The sequence below is a fragment of the Haplochromis burtoni genome, unplaced genomic scaffold (genome assembly GCF_018398535.1).
Source record: "Haplochromis burtoni strain Fernald_Lab_line unplaced genomic scaffold, NCSU_Asbu1 Contig_257, whole genome shotgun sequence".
Classification (NCBI taxonomy): Eukaryota; Metazoa; Chordata; class Actinopteri; order Cichliformes; family Cichlidae; genus Haplochromis; species Haplochromis burtoni.
In genome coordinates, this window is record NW_024582618.1 from 609,860 (window position 1) to 630,572 (window position 20,713).

Consider the following 20,713-nt stretch of genomic DNA (forward strand, 5'->3'; position numbering starts at 1 on the left):
AAAGGGCTCATGGCAACCTTTCCAAACAAGTCATACTTGTTTTTTTCTAATTGTACTGTCATGAACTTTAATATTTAATGAGTTACTGAAGCCTGCAGAGTCTAAGATGTAGTTCAAGGGGGGGTTTTTTCAGTTTCTCTGAGCATTGCACGGTTTGACCTCGGAGTAAATGTGCTCTCTTGTGGTATTATGTTAATGCACCTGAATGCTCCAGACCTACAAACTGCCAAAACAGAGGTGCTCACACTTGCTAATGGCCAATGAATCAAGTGCATTAGCAGCTGGCTCCTTCTGACCCTCTTAATTCCAACAGAAGTAGTTGAGGGTGTGCTTAAAAACCTTCTTTGTTTGACACAACTGTAGATTTAACTTTGTTAGCTTGTTTGTGAATTTGTAAATATTTCCTGCTTTATGTTTCCTGCAGGCTTGAAAGCCCTCTATATGCTCATTCACGCAGTGTATTTTTTTGGCCAATAATTTGTTCCACTGTAAAACTTAAAACTATAGGAATTTGTTTTAAGTTCCAGTAATGAACTTTGACTCCAGTAATGTTCCTTTTCTTTAACATGAAGATGGACCACATCATTAACTACAGTCACACCACCAAAAATTCACTATGCAAAATCTAATAAAAGTCTCCAGACTCATTGTATTTAAGCAAAGGAAAAAAAATACTTAATTTAAACTGGCAGGACAGATAAGAGCCTTTGGTTTGCTGCTTTCCTAAACGACAAGTCACTAAAATCTAAAGAAAAAAACATATTACCATTTGAATATATTCTGACCTAAGCCAGTCAAAAATACAATAAAAAAACTTTCACTGACCTGAAACAAAAGAAATTAGGCACATTATAAAACAAAAAGATAAGGAAAAAATGTAAGTAAAGATGGGACTTTCCACAAAGACCAGTGACTAAACAGCTTGGAAGTGAAAAAAATGGGAGCAGGGTATGCAGCTGCTGCAAAAGACACTTTCAAAGCTGTTGATATTACAGACTTTTTATGTGGCTTTATGTTAATAATAATTAGGAATTTCATTCAACTGATAAATATCTACTCTTTTAACGTGGCTTCCAGGGTTTAATGATCTCAAATTTATGTCAAACCCACCAAGAATGAACACAAAAGATGTTCTTTCTAATAAATAAATAAATAAAACGAAAGCAATGACAATACACAGAAAGAGATGGATTTTACAGGAAGCATTGGCATCACCAAGTCTGGGAATGGAGCCCACATCCTTTTTGCTATGCAGCAATAAAAAAGGCTATATATTCACCCTTAATGCCATTCAACTCAAGTAACTGACACCAGTGAAATGGCTCCAAAAGACTTATGCCAAGAGCCAAATGCATTACTCTTCTGTAAGATCGAAACTGTGGATTTTAAAGATTTGCCACTCAGCTGTTCATTAATGCAGTCACGTGGATTGTTCGGAAATCACTCTGACAGTATCAGACTGTTTAATGCAAACCTCACAGCTGCTTATTACAGTCTTTGTCTCATGATCTCAGCAGCTGTACACTTTGTTATCTTCCTGTGCAGAATTCAAAAGGATTAATTGTCTGATCATCTGAGTGACATTCGGTGTCCTCAGTGAGACTGACTTTAACGTGGTGGGATTTCCCTTTCAGTTTGCCCACAACTGTGTCAGAGGTCCAATTTCATATGTTATTGTTCTGCATATGCACGCCTACGTGCTTGTTTAACTCTTTTGATCGTTGTGGTTTTGTTAGTGTTATCCTGTAAGAGCTGGTTTACCTCACACACCTTCTTTTTTTTCTTCCAGCTGTCCCCTGTAGGGGTCGCTACTGCGGATCATCTGCCTCCCATCTCAACCGATCCAGAGCTTTCTGTCACACCAGCCCTCTGCATGAACGTCCTCTCTGGCAGCTCCAAATTTAACATATTTTGTCTAGGGTATCATCCGATGAAGAAGATATCTCAAACATACGTAATAAAAAATGTCTGAACATTTTTGTGTCGACTGTCATGTCTAATTTATTTATAGCCTATACCACACTGAAACAACAGAAGCTGACCCAAAGTGCTTCAAAGACAGGTGCATTTGGATCCCAGGTCTCAAAATAAATAATAAATAAATAAATAATCCAGTTTCAAAATATTTCAAGGTGTTTCCCCCCATGTATTAACTAATTATTATAGAAACTAACAATCACAGTGATTCAGTGGCCCATTAAAATGTGTCAAAAATGGGCTAATTGGTCATGATTCATCTCATAAATCACGACACACCGTTCTCCCCTGCATAAGTGGTCTTCATACGTTACAGGTATTAATGTTGGTATTGGTATTGTCTGTACTGACCCTCTATTTATTTGGTATATGATCAATACTAACATTTGCAGTACTGCACAAAAGTACTGCAGCACTCTGCGTTGCTTTCCCCCCCCTTTAACCTCTCGAGGTTTAGTTCCTCCTTTTTCAAAATAAGAGCACCTGTAGTACTCTTAATTTGAAAAGCAAACCCAAGCCGGAGGTGATTATATTTTGCTTCCGGGCAGTTGTTTATTCATACATTTTCAGCTCCAAGTAGTTTGTAAATAGGCAGCGATATTTATAACCTCGTTACGTACCGGTTATTATTTCTGCCAGGACTTCCGCCTCCCGACTACGCTCGCGGTGTTTTCTCTGCAGTTTTACTAGTTAGCTTGTAGCAGGTAACCAGAGCCCAGCAGGTGGACGAGCAGCAGGACGGGAATCACCAATGGCAGCTCGGCAACCCTTCACAGACACGGACAATGCCGATGAAGCAGTGAGGGCGACGTGTGACGATGCAACCACATGCAAAAGGTAACAACATCATTTGGAGTCAGTAAAGGTAACGTAAAGCGAAGAAGTCAAAGGCTAAAGCTCATTCTGCATGAGTCAGTTACCCTGATATTTCAATGCTATCGTTATTTACAGCAACACCATCGAAATACAGAAACTCCTCTCTGGTTGTTGTTGACACAACGAGGCTGTTTAGTAGTATTGTTTGTGGGTTTCTATCATAAGCATCCACTTAATATTTCAATGAGTAATCTGGCTTTGAATGTATGACACAGCTTCATGTAGTATATAAAATCTATGTTATAGGTTTGCTACCAGTAAAGGCTACTGGAAGGACCCTTATATCCAATACTTTGTAAGATCTGTAGGAGACCGAAAGGCCCCCGAAATCAACAGAGGCAAGTAATGAAGCAGCTTTCCTTAAAAGCACGTGGCCTTTTATAGCTTGTTGGAAAATCTCTGTGTAGTATTTGTAATATAATTTCATAATTTGTAATTTAACATATAAGCTGGTGAAATATAACCAGCTCATAACACTTGTTGTACAGTTTAGTTAGTTTTTGCGTGTCTCATGTGATTTGACAGGTTACTACGCCCGTGTGCAGGGAGTGAACCACCTCCTCGATGCGTTTCTAAGGAAAACACAGTGTGACTGTCAAGTCATCAACCTGGGTGCTGGACTGGATACCACATTTTGGAGGCTAAAGGTTTGCAAGCAATCAGCTTGCTCTAAATCTGATTTTCATTAATCTGTGACTTTAATCATGTCTCATGTTGTGACGTGACTGCATCCAAGTACCTTCTATTTGCCCTCAGAAAACCTACTGCTAATCTTGAGTGTTTATATGTGTTATAGGATGAAAACCTCATGCCACGGAAGTTCTTTGAAGTTGACTTTCCAACTGTTGTGGCAAGGAAAATACACAATATAAAGTAAGACAATGTGATTTTTCTGCTGCATTCCAGTCTTTAAAATTCTAAGTTTGAACTTGCATATTAGTCATCGTTTTAGGTTTAATTATCTTAATTTATATCCATTAAATATATAACAAGATCACCCAAGGCTGAACCTTTTCTGCATGCATGCAAGAATCAAATACCTGGATCTGTGATTTTTCTAGGGGAATGAAGCGAGCCTCATTCAATGATATTTGCATACAGAATGGCTCTTATAACCTCCTCTGCGGATTTAATTATGACTAAATGAAAGGAAAGTGAATGTCATGCTTATATTGGTTTCTTTGGTGACTGTAATGTAGAGGAGCGATCCATAGAGGGAGCTAGAGCCTCTTGTTTCATAAAAAAGATCATTTACAGCTGGGCCACAAAAGGGCTGGAGTAACATCATAACTGTATTTGCAAAACAAATCAGCCTGTAAGAAAAATTTAAACGCCACATTAATTAATTTACTAACAGGGAATTTGAGTTGAAAAATACACTAAAAGCTACATGCACTTAATGAACTAATAATTATATAGTTCTGATTTGTATATTTATAATGTATAAGTACATTTTTAACACTTTGGAACTGAAAATCTCTGCTAGTTTGTATGAACACCTGGATACTTATTTACTGCTGATATTCTGTTTTAATTATGACTTTGCTTTCTTTGATTAGGACAAAACCTCCTCTGTCCAAACCCATCATCGAAACCCACTCAACAGACTCCTTACTGCTAGGTACGCAGTAACTGGTGCAGTTATTTTGGTATCCAGATGATGCTTCAGTGGCTTTAAATACCAATTATATGACTCCAACTCTTTCTAACTGTGGTTCTGTCTTTCTCCAGATGCCCACAGCCTCGAATCAGATCGTTACTGTATCATTGGGGCGGACCTCAGAGACCTCTCCAGTTTGGATGAAAAACTGAAAAAGTTTCAACTTAACCCAGAGTATGTGTTATACATTTTTGTATTTTATCTCTTAAATGGAAAAATCTATTTTAAAAAAACTCCCTATCATTCCACTTTATTAGTACCTTTTACAGCTCTCTATCAGTTGTAATTTGTTTTCGCCCAGGGCCTCAAGAATTGCAGCTTATCTCTTTGTTGTGTGTAAGTAGCTGAAGATAACAAGGGGCACCCTACTGATGTGTGTGGCTGCAAAGCAGATGGAATGTCAACCTTCTGCAGCTTGCATGCCACGCCCATAAGGCACGCTTGAGTATGAAACACTAAAACTCAGTCAGACTTAAAATGCGTCTGTATGCTTAGTCATGGTTTTGCTTACATTCTGCTAAACATGCTAACTCGGGGAGCTAACATGACTCATGAACAGCAGATCTGAGCGCTAATTTGTTCTATTGCGAAACGCGACATGGAAGATTCATTTTAACCACCATAGTTGTAGTTTATTTATATTATTGTGTTTCTTTGTATGCAACACACCACTGCATTTACAGGTACATAACACATACAACTCTGCAACACACAAAAAGAGCCAGCGAGAAACACAAGCAAAAGTTTTGTCCCTTTAGAAATGATCATTTAAAAATTGCATTTGTGAAACATGCAAGTGTGACACATGTCTAAAATAAATACATTTTAAAAGAAATATTTTACACAGCCCTGTAGATTATTTATGACTTATTACAAATGAGCTTTTTTAAGTTTAAAATTATGCAGGATTCTGTTTAAGATCTGTAGAAAAAATGTTTGAAATAAGAGTTTAGAAAATTGTGTCTTGCACTTCCTGTGCGTTAGGAGCCCAAAACTCTTAGTAGAACCATGAGGTCACTGAGCAAATGGGGAGCCTGTAAACGATGTGCAAAATGTACATTCTTGTCTCTTGCACACAGAGATTCCTACAGATTTTCTGAACTTTTTGATATTACTGCCATCAAAAAACCTTTTTCTTACAATGGTACATTTTCTTACTGTGACATTTCTGTGTTCTATTGTGAATAAAATATGGGTTTGTGGGTTTGGAAATCATTTGCTTTTTAATTTTTCATTTCCATTTTACACAGTAATTGGCTTTATAAATGAAACACAAAGAACCTTAACATACTGAATTTCTTAAAAACATGACAGTGGTGTGCTTTTATGGTTTCCTGTTCTGTCTATTGTATGAATGTGTACCTCATAATAGATTATTCATTTTTAAGTTATTGTGTTATTGTGGTTGCCTTTACAACCTTAGACACCACTTTAATACATTTTTCTTTATGAGGAATCTTTGCAGCCACCTTCTATCCCTCAGCTGTTTGATATTTAGATTTCAGCTGTAGCATCACTTTACCAGTTGTGTTGAATGAAAATAGGGCATAGAGAGATAAGACAAGGACATTTTTGCAGCAGGGCTAGTGGACCTTTTCGAGATAGCTGGGAACTTTTCTTTTCTTTTTTTTTTTCTTTTTTTTGGCCTAATTTACTATTGAAAGCTTGCATAAGAACAGGAAGCTGTTTTTTCCCCTTTCTACCAGCATTACAGGAATATGAGCACCTTCACTTTTTTCCACTACACTGGATTAAATGAAGACATTTCTGCACATTATATTCTTCTGCATGTGGATAAATGTTTTGTCTTTGCCGAGATCCCACTAAGTGCATTCTTGACATGTTCTTTTACGTGCTGGTCTCGTCTCCAGGTTACCGACATTGCTTCTGTCAGAGTGTGTGCTGGTCTACATGACACCATCTCACTCCTCCAACCTTGTTCACTGGGCAGCAGAAACCTTTCACACTGCCATGTTCATCAACTATGAACAGGTAAACAAATTTAACAACTTCATAATTAAGTACTTGGTTTTTTTTTCTCAAGCATTAGTTGCAAATTCTTTTGTACCTTTCTAGTCGTCAACTGTTTGCAACCTAAGTACGACACACTGAGTATTTGAAATGCTTCATGTAGATTGGAGCTGAGTAACAGGGAGCAAAATGTGATTTATGCACTGTCTTTGTGTCCAGGTCAACATGAGCGATCGATTTGGTCAAGTGATGATCGAGAACCTGCAGCGTCGCCAGTGCACCCTGGCGGGAGTGGAGGCCTGCCAGACTCTGGACTCTCAGGTAACCTCCATCTCATCAGTGATTTTGTTAGCATCAATACACATCATGAGGGATTATGAGCAGGTTAACTAGCTGTCAAGTTTTAGACAGACCCCCAACAAGTTGAGTCCCCTCACTCAGCCTGGAGAAGGTTTTTTTTTCTCTTGTTAAAAATGAGTTTTTCCTTCCCACTGTTGCCAAGTACTTGCTCACATGGGGTCGGCTGATTTTGGAGGTTTTCTCTTTATTATTGTGAGGTCTTTACCTTACAATAATAAAGCTCCTTATATAAAATTGAATTGAACATCCAAGAGATGCTGTGTACACTAACAAATGACACTGCGTTGCTGGTTGTATTATTTATTTTGTTTTGGGAGGACATTAATTTGTCTTCGTTTGCAGAAGGATCGGTTTCTGAAAACTGGCTGGGAACACGTTGACGCTCTAGATATGATGACGGTCTACACTATGCTCCCTCAGGATGATGTGGCAAGGTAATGCAGGCAGTATCAAGAATCTTGAGGCAACTGTTGTTGCTATTTGGGGCTATATAAATGCTTTCTCTGTGGAAGGATGGATATCTGCTTATCTGATATCTGCTATCTGGTCTGTGCTTCTGTAGAAATGACCCAAACACTTATTATGTAACTCTATGTAATGTTTGGTTACGTTATGTCATGATGCACTAAAGTACTGTCAGAGTGCTGGCTCTGCACCAGCAATGGCTCTGCGTTGGTGGAAAAGAGTTTATTTTACTGTCTTTTTTTCCCCATCTCCACCTGTGTGTGGATGGTGGAGGGATTTCTAGTGGGACCTAAATTCAGTCCCAGTATTCAGGTCCTCTAACATATCAACATATAGCCGCTTTATTTATCTTGGTTAAATAAAGCAGCTCAGCTGTGCTGAAGCAGACGATTCTGAACTTATTTGAATGCTTTAAATGTTTATAACCCTTTTCACTTTTCCGATACGGATATTACAAGTTAGCTCATTTGCAGTTGGTAAATGGAAGTGCTGTGAATGCCGTGGCAGAGTCATGATTTACACATTTTGGTAAATTTCCAAGGCCATTTACCCGAAATTCACTTCTTGTCGTCCATGAACTCGTGACCTTGCTGACTCATTAAAACACTCTTTTATTTCAAATCCTTCCCCTTTCTCCACCTCTCTGCTCTTTTCCCACAGTGCTTTCACTTCCTTATTTTACCATTATACATTTACACTGGATTAAGTAAGCAAATATATATTTAGCAAATCAAATGTTCCACATTTTTTCCTCATTTTCAGCTATGAATTCATCTTTATCTGTTTTTTTTAATATGGAAATGTTTTTAAAATTGTTTCACTTAATTATGTCTTATGTCTTTATATACATTAGTTGAGTTTTATGTGATTTTTAGCTCATTAAAGAATTTTTAAGCTTAATCTATATCTCCAGTTTTCTTATTGTCGATAGGTCCGGCTTTGGTGGTTACGTTTGATACTCGCCGAGCGTAGAGTGGGCTTGCTCGGGTTCTTGTCTTGCTTCTTCATCTTAATCCAGTTAAATTGCGACTGTTACCATTTTATGCGCTAGTAAAGCTGCCAGTGAAGGCCAGTAAAGTTTGAAGTCCTGACATTATAATTGATGTCCATTTTTATGGATTCTCTGACTGGAGATAACGAGAATATTGAATATTGTATATGGAATGTTGTGGAGTTTTACTATGAGGAATTCATCTGGAAAAAGCCTCGGTGAAAGGTATTTATAGGATTGTTGCATTATCCAGTACTGTGAATCAAGCCCCCCCGATTTATTTATATTGTTTTTTGAGTGCAGCAATCTATTGAAACCTAGTTTGAAATCATTCAGTGTTGCTTCAGTTTATCAGTTTATCTTTTTTAAGGTCCCGCCACAGGATTTCAGAGTTGAGGAGTCAGTTTTGATTGGGCCATTGCAACACCTTGATTTGTTTCCCTTTCAGCTCTCTTTTGAGCGTTGCGCGATCTGTCGCTGTGGTGAGTTCATCATGGGAAGAATGTGGCATTGTGTTAACACACACCTGAATTTTACAACCCAGTCTACATGACTGTAGCTTCCTGAAATGAAAAGTCACTTTTTAAGACAAAGTCTTGAGTAGATTTTCATTTCTTTCAGAATTGAGCGTCTGGAGTTCTTGGATGAGAAGGAACTGTTGCAACAACTTCTTCAGCACTACAATATCTGCTGGGCCACCAAGGATAAGCTTAATCTGGGTAATGCACACTTTAATGTTAGCCTTATGAATGGACACGTAAGCTGTGAGAGGACATCAAAGTGACAGACGCTATGTTTCAGGATGTTCTCTGACTACAATGCTGACAAACTGGCTGTCAGCGTATTTACTTTGTCGTACTCGTGCGTATTTTTCAGATCCCCCGCTCATCAGTTTGAATGTCTGCTGTGGCCATTAACAAGAACAGGTCATGTTCTCTTTCCACAGGTCTCTCTCAGTTGGCGTTTTGAGCATTAAATTGCGCCACTTTTTGTGTGTGTCCGCCAAAACCAACAGCGGGAGAAGACGTGTTAAAGGAGGCCTAAGGAAAGAGGAAGTCATTAATTCTCTGCCGAGCCCCTCATCTGGGATTCGTTCCGGTGTGAAAAGTCCCGGCCTCAGCAAAATGCAGTTTCACAAGCATCCTTGATATCCCTGTATGTGTCGAAGACATGATGAGAATTGTGAACATGTCCAAAACATCAACAAAATCTGCTCTTGTGTGATGGAGATGAAAGAATGTGTTAAGAATCACAGATGTTACTTATTTGTGCTTTCCTGATTTTCATGTGCCATTTTAATTTAATTTATTGATCAGATTATTACTTGCATGCCATAAATGGTGAAATGCATACAAATGCTCGTTAATTTCACATTTACCTGCAAAATGTTGACCCTAGCTGAGAGAAAGTGACAGATTAGTTTGTTATTGATTATATTTGATGATCAATCAAGTGCAGATAATTAAAGAAAATCTTTTGTGTAAGATGTCGTTGAACTGTCAGTTATCTACTTTGTTATGGACGTCATATCTGAACGATTATGTTTAAAGCCTTGGCTTATCCAGAGTGCGTGCGATATTCTTGGGAGTGAACACCACGATAAGTTCTGAGAATTCTTGATTGCATTAATTGCGCAGGTAGACTTTGTGTTGGGTTGTATCATTGACTGATGACTTTATTTAGGGGACCTTATAGATCATAAAAGTTACTTATTTATTTGTATTGGTATCTGTAGGCTTATTGATGAGCTTAGGTTCAGCAATAAAAAAAAAAAACAACAACTAAACATTGTGATTGTGTAACAGGACCTTCACCCTGACTACTTTGATGTTCCACGACAAGACTAATCATTTAACAAGCTCATCTTAAATATTTTGGCAGTATAAAAAATTGCAGGAAGGAGGGGCATCACAGCGAAAACGCATGGACGTACGCATTTCCCTTTTGCATCATCATATGTGTGGCTTATATACAGAACTATATTCTGATCGTACTGTAGTCCACCAGTGGAAGTGGAGGGAGTCAAGCACAGGGCAGAAGGTTTCAAATACAGCATGTCAGGGCTAGAAAGTAAGACAGAGGTCTTCACGGTAACCGAAATGGGGGAGCCGAAGGTGGAGAAAGACATTGGCAACAGAAGTAAGATACGATGCAAATATGAGCTGTACGTGCAGCCCTGTCTGGCTGAGCTGTTGGGAACCTGCTTGTTCGTATTTGTGGGGTGTGCCTCTGTTATCGGGAACGTGGAAACGGGGGGTGTCATCCAGCCTGCCGTGGCACATGGACTGGCCCTGGGAGTGCTGATCACAGTGTTTGGACAAATCAGGTACAGATTTATTATATACTGTTTTTTCTTCTTGTATTTACAGTATTAAAATAGAATTTTGGGGGGATTTTGGTTAGTGTAAAAGCAAAGAAAAAACAAATTTATGGATATTTTTAGGATTTAGTGCTTAGAGTAAAAAGCCCTAACTTCTAGAAGTTGCTTTAATTTAAAGAGCATCTAGGTGTTGGAAACCACAGCAAAAAAACCCTTTTAAAAATATTCTGATGCATTTTTTTGTCACACTTTGTATTGCCTCAGTTTGATACAACAAAGGTAGCACACACATAAACACATTATTCAAATGCTCTTTTCATCCCACTCTATTCTTTGATCCTTTTTCATCTATTCATCCAGTTTTGACGGACAGTTGTGACTGCTTGATCACTTTATAGACTAAAATTAATTCCAATTCTTGCAGCGGGGGACACTTTAATCCTGCAGTGTCGCTGAGCGTCTACCTGTGCGGGGGGATGAAGCTGATTTTGCTCGTACCTTACATCGTAGCTCAGATGGCCGGAGGAGTGGTTGGTGCTTTTTTGTCAAAGGTAAGATATAGTCTAAATAAAAGATGAAATACTAAAGACACGCAAATTCATTATAAGTCAAGATGTTAAATTTTGTCGTCAGTCTAATTGTTGATTTTTTAACTAAATGCTAAAATGCAAAAAATGTTATTTCATGCACTGCCAGTGTGGAAAATTTGTTTTTCTTTGTAATCATTGGCCTTTAGATAGTGGTAAGAAGATGTCAACAATTTATGTTTAGGGTTTTATTTTGTTACAAATAGTTTTCTGTAAGTTGTGCAAATCACTATATATATTTCATTTAATTATGTTATTTCTATATTTCAATGTAAAAGTTAAAAAAAACTTGCAATGCAGAAATAATAATAATTAATAAATCAATTAACTAATTAACTGATGGAGTGATATGTTTTAAAATCTGTAAAAATCAGTCAAAATGGGCTCTCAAGACTTGAATTTTCATTTTTTCATCATTTTTACTTTGATCTTAGTTTTGAGTAAGTCAGCGTTTGTTTATTCTGGCATGACTCTAATGTTTTGTCATGTAAAATGTGAATTTACAAGGTTATGTCATCATTTTTACATCATTGAACCCAATATTTTCGACTTGCTGTGTATAAATATGGATGACACACTATGACAGTTCAGAATTGTGATTTCTGATTACTTACCAAGCAGCACTTTGACTTCAAGATTGATAACATCATTGACTTGACCTTATCAAGACTGAGCCAAAAACATTTACCATACAAGATTGTAATTTAAGATCATTAAATGATATTTTGATTTACTGAAAAAACAGTTAAGGTTCCAGTCATGTTATATCCTATGTGTTCTACTTGTTGTGCTTTTAGGCAGTGTATCCCTCTAATAACTATACCGCTTCCCTCGGAGGAGCCTTTAAAGCGGTCTCTGCTGACGCTGGTAGATCCACCCTGGTAGAAATGTTGTTGACCCTGATCCTCACCATGGTGGTGTGCCTGGGGGCCGTCAACAGGAGAACCCAAACAGACGGGGTTCCTTTTTGCATTGGCCTCACTGTGGCTGCCAACATACTTGCTGGGTAAGAATCTCAGGAGGAATCACTGGGAGCTAGACTCTGATCACTATTAGGGCATTGATAGGAGCCGTGGTTTCAGATTTAAAATAATAATAATAATTTAAAAAAAAGGTCTACTTGTTTATTTTGTCCTGCTTTTGGTTGACTTTTGTAATAAGTACTGAAAAGGAGAAAAAGTAAAATTCAAAATGGCAGAACCTAAAGATACTGGTTCTTATTATAGCCCAGGGGGTCTCAGACTGTGGGGCAGTGCCACCTTGGGGAGTGTTGCTAATGAGGGGAAATGAAAGTGAAACTAGTATGATATGATAATATGATATTTTTTTTTTTAGGGAAAATAAACAAGAGCGTGCTACTGCTACTACATCATCTTTTTACTTTACTAAAATTAAACTTTTTTTTTTTTTTTTTACTTAAATCACTGATACAAATTAAAAGATGTAGGGTGTGAACTTCTTTCAGCTCATAAAGCAAGACATGGCAGCAAAGGTCTGAGAACCACTGGAACAGGTTAATCTCTGTTTCCTCTAATGTATCCTCATGAGTTTATTAACTTCGTCAAGTTTCCCTTTTAAATGAGTCTATATGTCATGCACAAGCATGTGGACCATTATCCCATTGCTTGTATATCCTGTTTTTCTTGCATGAGAAGTGTGCTGCTGATCTGCATCACTGATCTCCAGCTGTATTAACGTGTTGGTTTGTCATGACTGTTATTTCAGAGGGACTTTGTCTGGAGCTTGCATGAACCCTGCCCGTGCCTTTGGTCCTGCCATGGCTGCCAACCACTGGGACAATCACTGGGTCTTCTGGGTTGGACCCGTTGCTGGTGCACTGCTAACTGTCAGCATCATCAGGTAAAGATTCAGGACAAGTTATTTGCTTTTGCGTCCAAAAGTCAAACGTGCACATTTCACATATGTCTAGTATAGATTTGTAGTTCCTCGTAAAAAAGGCCATATTCATGTAGCATTGCAGTACTACTGTTGGGATGAAAGTGGGTGGCAAGTCAGTTCAAGTACGATAGTCAGCCACAATATTACGTTCACCTTTTTAAATACTCTTAGTATTTCGGTAGGTGTTATTTATTTATTATTAGTTACTTCTGCAAGGCCAATCATAATGCTTAAGTATTAAATCCTTCTTAACCATTTATAGACCCAACACACCTACTACACTGGAACTCCTGGGGTCTTATGAGAAACCCTTTGCAGTTACATTAAGTCTCTCTAATGTTGTTTCTATTTAGATTATGCCTCTTTGAAGAATCTGTGTATTCAGAATACACACATCCTACAAAAGATGGAATATGTGTAAAAAGCACACATTGGCTTTGTACCACATCATGTGCATTTTAGCAAATTTTTCTTAGATGAATGAAAGGTCATGACAATAAATGGATAATAAATGTGATGGAAACAACCAGTAAAGATTATCTTTTTTCGCAGGTTGTTGATCGGTGACCATAAAACTCGAGTTGTGCTAAAGTGAAGGCCTAATTCATTAAAGAGGACTGCAGAGACCACAACCAGTTGATGGGTATCTTGGCATCTTTTCCATTCGGATGGTCATACATTTCTCAGCAACATGGGAAGAATCTGTGCCTACAGATATCCACCATAACTGTTGGCTTCTATTGTTTGGCTGGAAAAAGTCCAGGCATATTTAACAATAAAAGTTTCTTCCAAACGCTCACACTGTCTGCTCTCTGCACTACTTAGTTGAGTCTTTTGTATTTGTTTGAATCAAAGTCCCACATGGTAAGGAGTATTTTAATAGTTTTATTACTTAAATGACGGTACAAGGACAGGCCAGTGGCTTAAAATATAAAGGCAGATTAGAATCATAAACTGGTGTACTTCGATCCAATGAGACTTGAAACGTAGATTCTTTTTTTTTTTTCTTTTTTTTTTAAGACAAAATACTCCGTTGCAAGTGAAAATTTCATAATCAAAATGAACAAAAGTCTGGAGTCACTCATTGTAAATCTCGTCGGGGAATTATTGAAACGTGCTAACACATGTTGATGAAAGACAGCATATAACGAAAAAACCTAGCTTGTACAATTCTGTTGAGTTTGAAAGTAAAAGGACTCCTTCTTATGTAGCGCTTTTATACTCTGCCTAAGTAGACCAGCCCATGACTGATAGTGTCCACTGTGTGTGTTACACGTATGCTTTTACTGCAGTGGTGGTGTGATGCTAATAAATGAAGCCTTTGCCAATCAGATGCCTTAAACATGTTACTGCGTGGCAGATCAAAATCTGACTGTTCTTGTCTGTCTTCATAATTCCATCAATGTTGACAAGATCCTCAACACCACTGGCTCTCCAAACCATGACAGAGCCTCCACCTGTTTTACAGATGGCTGTAAGCACTCGCTGTTGGACCTCTCTCCTGACCTGCTTGAGAGTTTGAGCCAAAACATTCTCATCTCAATTCAACACACCATAAAACCCGTTCCCGCCGTTTTTCAGTCCAGTTCTCGTGTAAGCTAGCATGCCTTAGCCTTTTCTCCCTCCTTTCCTTAAGAACAGCTTCTTAACAGCCAGTCTTCCACAGAGACCATTTCTGATGAGGCTTCAGTGAACAGGCCTTTGTCAAGTCTTAAGGACATGACTTTCAGATACTGTTCCCCTACTGTTGATTGTTTTTTAGGTTTTAGCCTGCCACTTCTTGTTTTTGTCCTCCACAGAATGCTGAGATATGTCAGGCTTTTAGCTAATAGCTCTTTGGTAATCAGCTTTGTGGAGCAAAACTACAATTTTATGCCCGTCAAACCATGTCAGCATCATTTAACTGTACAAATAGAAATAAATGATGTCTTGATGCATGCTCAATCATTCAGGTAAGTAAATCCCAAAAGGTTTGATTCTGTTCATCTGGACATAGCGTTGCGCTACGCTGAAAATGCTATGTTGCGCTACGCTATGCTGAAAATGCTACGTCCAGATGAACAGAATCAACCTTTTGGAAGGAATAAATGATGTGTTTTTAAACAGGTTGCAATTAGCAAAGTGCCTAAAGATTTAAAATAGGTTATTTGTTAACTTGTGTTTTATGTGAAGACCCAACACTGGTTCATCCCTTGAGTTATGTGCTTTTTTAAGTGGTTAAATAAATCACGACTCACGAGTCAGTGTTAAGTGGCTCTGGTTTTCTCTGAAAATGCTCAGGTACAAGCAGTTGACTAAAAGTGAGTGAAAAAGCAGTCAATGTCCAAGAAAAACTTTGAAAGACCTTTAGGAAGCCCGGAGAACTTCCAGACCAAAAAACAATAAAGTCTGTCCTTGGGAGAAAGATATAAAGAAAGATAAAAAGAAATGAGACATTTGCACAGTACTGGATTTAAGATAGGAAAAAAGGTGGATGTACAATTACTCCGTTGAAGAATGCTGTCAATAGATGTGTTGTATAATACACATAACATTATAGTACAATCTTATCACTATAATCTTTTGATCTCCATCTCATAATCTTATCTAACCTCACTGTGAGATGTGATAAGATTGAAGAAACAGGTTGTACGAATTAAAAACAAATAGTAAACTTCAAGGAAAACAAGTTGGGTCGCAACCTTCTAGTGTTTTGTAAGTAAGCTTTAGTCAATCAATCAATCAATGAAACAATCAAGAAATCGAACTTACTTATTTACTAAGTCCCATTGTGTCACGTACTGAACTGGAGGTTGCTATACATGTATTTATTTAATCACATTTGGACTACTGTAATTGATTATTTATAAGTCTAAGCAAAAACTCCCTGGAACATCTGCAGGTTGTTCAAAACGCTGCAGCAAGGCTTCTGACCAAAGTACTCGCATGTGACACCATTGCTAATACAGCTCCATTGGCTCCATTTTAAGATTCTGGTTCTGACTTTTAGAGCTATTCATGGACAAGCACCAGCTTAGATTATTGAACTTCTACAGCCCTGTGTCCCTAGCAGGTCCGTGAGGTCATGTGATCAGGGCCTATTTGTTATACAGCAGGGTTGGGCAACTCCAGGCCTCGAGGGCCAGTGTCCTGCAGGTTTTAGATGTCACCCCGGGTCAACACACCTGAATCAAATGATTAGTTCATTACCAGGCCTCTGGAGAACTTCAAGACATGTTGAGGAGGTCATTTAAAAATTTTAATTGGACACATCTAAAATCTGCAGGACACCGGCACTTGAGGCCTGGAGTTGCCCACCCCTGTTATACAGCAAACAAGGCTGTGAACTCAGGGAGACAGAGCTTTTGACACTGTGGCCTCCACATTAAGGAACTCTCTTCCTGTGAGCTTGAGATCTGTGGACTCAGTAGTCTCTTTAAAAAAAAACCCCCAACAACTTAAAAACTCATCTTTTTGGAATTGCATTTGGTTAATTTTTTGTCTTTGTTTTAAATTCCCTGGTATTTGTCACAGTATTCAGAAGCAGAACAAAAGGTAAGGCACACTGATACAAAACTAAACATTAACCTAAACTGGGAGAACTAAAAAACAACATGAAAAACCCTGACCCGAACCTGGACAAGAAACTTGGAAACATGGCAAGAAACAACAGATGACCTGACAAGGAATGGATGAAAACAAACAGATTAAATACACACAGGAGGTGATCAGGGGAAGTAGAAACAGCTGACACAAATGAACATAACTACCTCACAGGGGAAAAGTAAACACATTGAACAAAGAAACAAGAGAGTTTCAAAATAAAACAGGAAACAGAGAAATGAAGACGTGACACACAAGCTTGATAAGATGTAACACGCAGACAAGAAATACGACATATTGACACTGAAGACAAGAGAAGACTTATAAATGTTATAAAAGTAGTAAAACGAGAATGAAACTCGACTAAATCCCAACTACTAGCGGCAACACAAGAACTTAACATATTTCCAACAATATAAGGAAACTTAAATACAAAACAAAGTCAAAACAGCACAGACCGACATTATGTTTTTTTCTTGTGAAGCACTTTGTGATCTTTGTCCTGAAAGGTGCTATATAAATAATATTTTTACTTACTTACTTTCTCAGTTCTTTTTATTGAATCCGTCTCGTCTCAGGGTCAATAGAGGGAAAGTATCAAAGTACTTGCAGCAGTGCATAAACGCTAAAAAAAATGTCACACATATTAAAAAAAGAGGATTTGCCGAAAAAGAAAACGTCCCAATGGTTGATATATTGTCATATGGCACTGTTTGATTATTTTCTGCTGTATTTGCACTGGCTGAGCTGCTTGTGTTATAAATTTGAGAAACAAGATTTTGATTCACGGTCAGATGCACGATTCTGACCGCTCTTTTCTCTTTGTTCTTTGTGACGTTTGGCCTCTTTGATGCCATTTGTCTATTAAATAATATAAATATGTTTCGGTACATACATGTTTATCTTAGTTTAGGATGTAATTAGTCTGACATAATCTAAAGTTCAGTGTTGTTATCCAAGAGTGTAAAATCCACCTACCCTGGACCATAACTTTCTGCAAAGTCTCTAATCTAGCTTATCTATATAGACGCTTGGCGATTGCTTTAGGTTTGGCAGGGGATGCAAATAAAGCAAAGACAATGATTGTTATGACAGAAGAATACTTTAACTCTGGAACTTGTGACCTCCACCGCTCCCTCATGCATCATTATGTTTTATGCGTTTTATGTTTTATTTTTTTTAAAGATGTCACTTAAGTGCACTCCTTCAAACACTGCCAAGCATGGCTGAACAGGTGTGAAGAACATTTATATGGCTCAATAATTCATTCTTTATGCTTTTATGACCAGTGATGCAATATGTTTGCAGTGTGCAGGTTATGGGGGATGATTATTAATAAACCCCAACACCTTGCAGCACCTTCGGCACTTCGGCACACTGGTCCGAGTACGGAGAAGCCAGCTGCAGGTGCAAGCAAATAAGGAGCGACAATGGGCGAGGAGCAAATTGAAATGGGAGATTCTGCTCTAATGGAGCCTATGAAGACTAAACCCGTGTTGAAACCTCAACCTAACAAATACGAGAGATTGTACCAGCCCTGCTTGGCGGAAATTGTGGGGACCTTGTTCTTTGTTTTCATCGGCTGTGTGTCTGTGATCGAGAACGTACCAGAAGCTGGACGGCTACAGCCAGCCCTGGTGCACGGTCTGGCTGTAGCCGTGCTGGTGGCTGTCATGGATAAAATCAGGTAAAGTTATTTATTAAGTCAAACGTTGGCATTTATGTTTTAGTTGTTGGATTGTTTGTTTGAATATCATTTATGTCAAACTTTAACCTTGGTTACTTGAAGGTTAAAGATAAAGTTCATTTACCTACCTTAAATCTTTCAGGATATCTTTTGTAGATAAATGAGGCAGTGTATGTATGATTGATGCAAATAAATCAATTTAAAAAAATCTAGAGGGTAAAGCAGGAATTTGACATAGCGTGCCACATATGACACATTTAATCCTTGTGATGTCTTTATATAAAGTCAGTATCGACAGCGCGTCACTGCAGAAAATGCAAGAAATCTGTCAGCATAACTCTTTGGGGTTAAATTGTTTGAATTAAATGTGTAAAATCACATAACAAATAACAAATTCTTATAGGTCATCGCCCAAACTATCCTGTAATTATAAAACAGACCATTTTTGTTAATGCACAGATTTATTTATTTGACTGTGGCTTCATTGTAACAAAAAGAAATTTTTACAGTAAGTGACAAAAAAAACTTTTCTGTCATTTCATTGTTAATCTATCACCTTGTTTTACTTTGAAGTAGCATGAGTGTTCATGGGGAGGTGTTTATCAGGAGTCTTTGCTGGCCCATTCTGGCCCCTGGGCCTTATGTTTGATAACTCTGGGTTAAAGGTTTACCGTGTAGACATCTACCAGATTTGAGTGGAGTTAGCTCAGTTTGTTCTCAACTTTGTCTTTGTTGCTCCTTTGCCTCCTCCCAGTGGCTCTCACTTTAACCCTCCCTTCACTGTTGCCATCTACCTGTGTGGAGGCATGGACCTGATGATGGCGGGGCTCTATATTGTCTGCCAGCTGATTGGAGGAGTGGTGGGAGCTGGAATGGCTAAGGTCAGTTGAAGGTTCAGCACCTTCACATCTTCTAAATGCATGTTTGAGTATCCTGTGAAATTTTCACCACAACTCTACTGTTTCATAGCTGATGACCCCTCCAGAACGCTTCATCAATGCCACGGGAGCAGCGTTTACTATCCTCAAGTCAGACAGCCAGCTGTCACGAGCCATATTCGGAGAGGTGGCCATGACCTGCCTGATAACTTTGGTGGTGCTGCTGGTGGCTGTCAATACCAGGACGAAAACCCCACTGGCTCCTTTCCTGGTGGGCTGTACGGTCATAATCAATGTCTTGGCAGGGTGAGACACAGGGCCCTGTCCTGCAGCGATCTTGGCTCAAGAGTTGGGAGTTCGCCTTGTAATCGGAAGGTTGCCGGTTTGAGTCTCGGTCGTTGTGTCCTTGGGCAAGACACTTTACCCTTGCCTCTGTCAGTGCGCCCCAGGGCAGCTATGGCTACAATGTAGCTTGCCATCACCAGTGGGTGGATGACTGAATGTGTAAAGTGCTTTGGGGTCCTTAGGGACTAGTAAAGTGCTATACAAATACAGGCCTTTTACCTGATCACGGGCAGGGCGGTGATATTAATTTGATAGCCTGGATCTTGTTCTTGCTATTTGCCTGTGGGATTCCCAGATACGTGTAGCTGTCCTCAACTTCTGCAATGTTGCCTTCTGGTAGTGCGATCCATGGTAGATCCTGCACTTGAAGATGACTTGTGCTATTGGCTTGAAATTGCCCTCTAGTGTTGTTCACCTTTATATATTAATGAATCAAAAACTTTGACCCATTAATAATATTGTAAAAATATATGATATCCTGGTCTGATTGCTTTTGGTGCTTTAGGCATATTCTAAAGTGTTTTGCATTATTGGCCTACTTAAGCAGGATTTTATCTTGTGCTTAAGTAAATGATTTAAAAACTTGTTTTTCCTCTTGTTTAACTTTATCACTTATGTGCAGGGGTGATATATCAGGAACGTGTCTAAATCCTGCCAGGGCTTTCGGTCCAGCTGTGGTGACCGGTTACTGGACTTACCACTGGGTGTACTGGGTCGGTCCCATTGGGGGAGGTCTTGTGGCCGCTGCTTTGGTCAGGTAAGAGAAGTTACACATAACTGGATTACTAAATGAAACCACAGGAATGATACACCAGTGTCACTGTCTCTTCCTGTTTTTGCAGGATCATTCTGGGTGATGATAAACTCCGAATCATAATGAAATGACTCCATTTACAGCTGTGGTGCAGGATTCAATATATCCATAAGCTCTGTCTTTCACTCCATATATTTAAAAAAGGGCATACTTTTGGATATTTCTTTTTGATACTGTTATTCCATGGCAGTTTGTAATCTATGGATTGTTGTTTAGTATAAAATAAATCAAGAAAAATACATAAAATCATTTTTTCTCAGTTCTTCCCCATAAAAAAAGAACACTGCCATTTAAACTAAAC

General features: G+C 38.5%; 3 protein-coding genes across 4 annotated transcripts; all 3 read left to right on the plus strand.

Moving 5' to 3' along the window:
- The first annotated feature begins 2,409 nt into the window (after nt 1-2,409).
- On the plus strand, nt 2,410-9,784 carry lcmt1 (leucine carboxyl methyltransferase 1). 2 transcript variants are annotated; one of them, XM_005939097.3, is made up of 11 exons: nt 2,410-2,814; nt 3,100-3,191; nt 3,379-3,500; nt 3,650-3,726; nt 4,413-4,474; nt 4,585-4,687; nt 6,385-6,505; nt 6,704-6,805; nt 7,187-7,278; nt 8,922-9,019; nt 9,247-9,784. In XM_005939097.3, exons 1-11 carry the CDS (start codon nt 2,729-2,731, stop codon nt 9,267-9,269), a joined length of 978 nt encoding a protein of 325 aa, XP_005939159.1. In that variant the 5' UTR covers nt 2,410-2,728; the 3' UTR covers nt 9,270-9,784. The 2 variants fall into 2 exon arrangements, with proteins under 2 accessions (XP_005939159.1, XP_042083314.1); XM_042227380.1 differs by lacking the exon at nt 9,247-9,784 and having other exon boundaries at nt 8,922-9,240.
- A 133-nt stretch (nt 9,785-9,917) lies between these two features.
- Nucleotides 9,918-13,905, plus strand: LOC102314507 (aquaporin-8). The gene is made up of 5 exons (XM_014339022.2): nt 9,918-10,626; nt 11,045-11,171; nt 12,005-12,213; nt 12,933-13,067; nt 13,659-13,905. Exons 1-5 carry the CDS (start codon nt 10,355-10,357, stop codon nt 13,699-13,701), a joined length of 786 nt encoding a protein of 261 aa, XP_014194508.2. The 5' UTR covers nt 9,918-10,354; the 3' UTR covers nt 13,702-13,905.
- A 4,110-nt stretch (nt 13,906-18,015) lies between these two features.
- Nucleotides 18,016-20,651, plus strand: aqp8a.2 (aquaporin 8a, tandem duplicate 2). Its single transcript, XM_042227381.1, has 5 exons — nt 18,016-18,375; nt 19,130-19,256; nt 19,345-19,559; nt 20,221-20,355; nt 20,441-20,651. Exons 1-5 carry the CDS (start codon nt 18,119-18,121, stop codon nt 20,481-20,483), a joined length of 777 nt encoding a protein of 258 aa, XP_042083315.1. The 5' UTR covers nt 18,016-18,118; the 3' UTR covers nt 20,484-20,651.
- The last annotated feature ends 62 nt before the right edge of the window (nt 20,652-20,713 follow it).

Bases quoted from the DNA above. Each gene is read 5' to 3' on its own strand.
- LOC102314507 (XM_014339022.2), top strand. From the start codon at position 10,355: ATGTCAGGGCTAGAAAGTAAGACAGAGGTCTTCACGGTAACCGAAATG. The intron at 12,214-12,932 runs GTAAGAATCTCA...CTGTTATTTCAG, and splicing joins GCTGCCAACATACTTGCTGG to AGGGACTTTGTCTGGAGCTT. The intron at 13,068-13,658 runs GTAAAGATTCAG...CTTTTTTCGCAG, and splicing joins CTAACTGTCAGCATCATCAG to GTTGTTGATCGGTGACCATA.
- lcmt1 (XM_042227380.1), top strand. From the start codon at position 2,729: ATGGCAGCTCGGCAACCCTTCACAGACACGGACAATGCCGATGAAGCA. The intron at 3,192-3,378 runs GCAAGTAATGAA...GTGATTTGACAG, and splicing joins GGCCCCCGAAATCAACAGAG to GTTACTACGCCCGTGTGCAG. The intron at 3,727-4,412 runs GTAAGACAATGT...TTCTTTGATTAG, and splicing joins AGGAAAATACACAATATAAA to GACAAAACCTCCTCTGTCCA.
- aqp8a.2 (XM_042227381.1), top strand. From the start codon at position 18,119: ATGGGCGAGGAGCAAATTGAAATGGGAGATTCTGCTCTAATGGAGCCT. The intron at 18,376-19,129 runs GTAAAGTTATTT...GCCTCCTCCCAG, and splicing joins GCTGTCATGGATAAAATCAG to TGGCTCTCACTTTAACCCTC. The intron at 19,560-20,220 runs GTGAGACACAGG...ACTTATGTGCAG, and splicing joins ATAATCAATGTCTTGGCAGG to GGGTGATATATCAGGAACGT.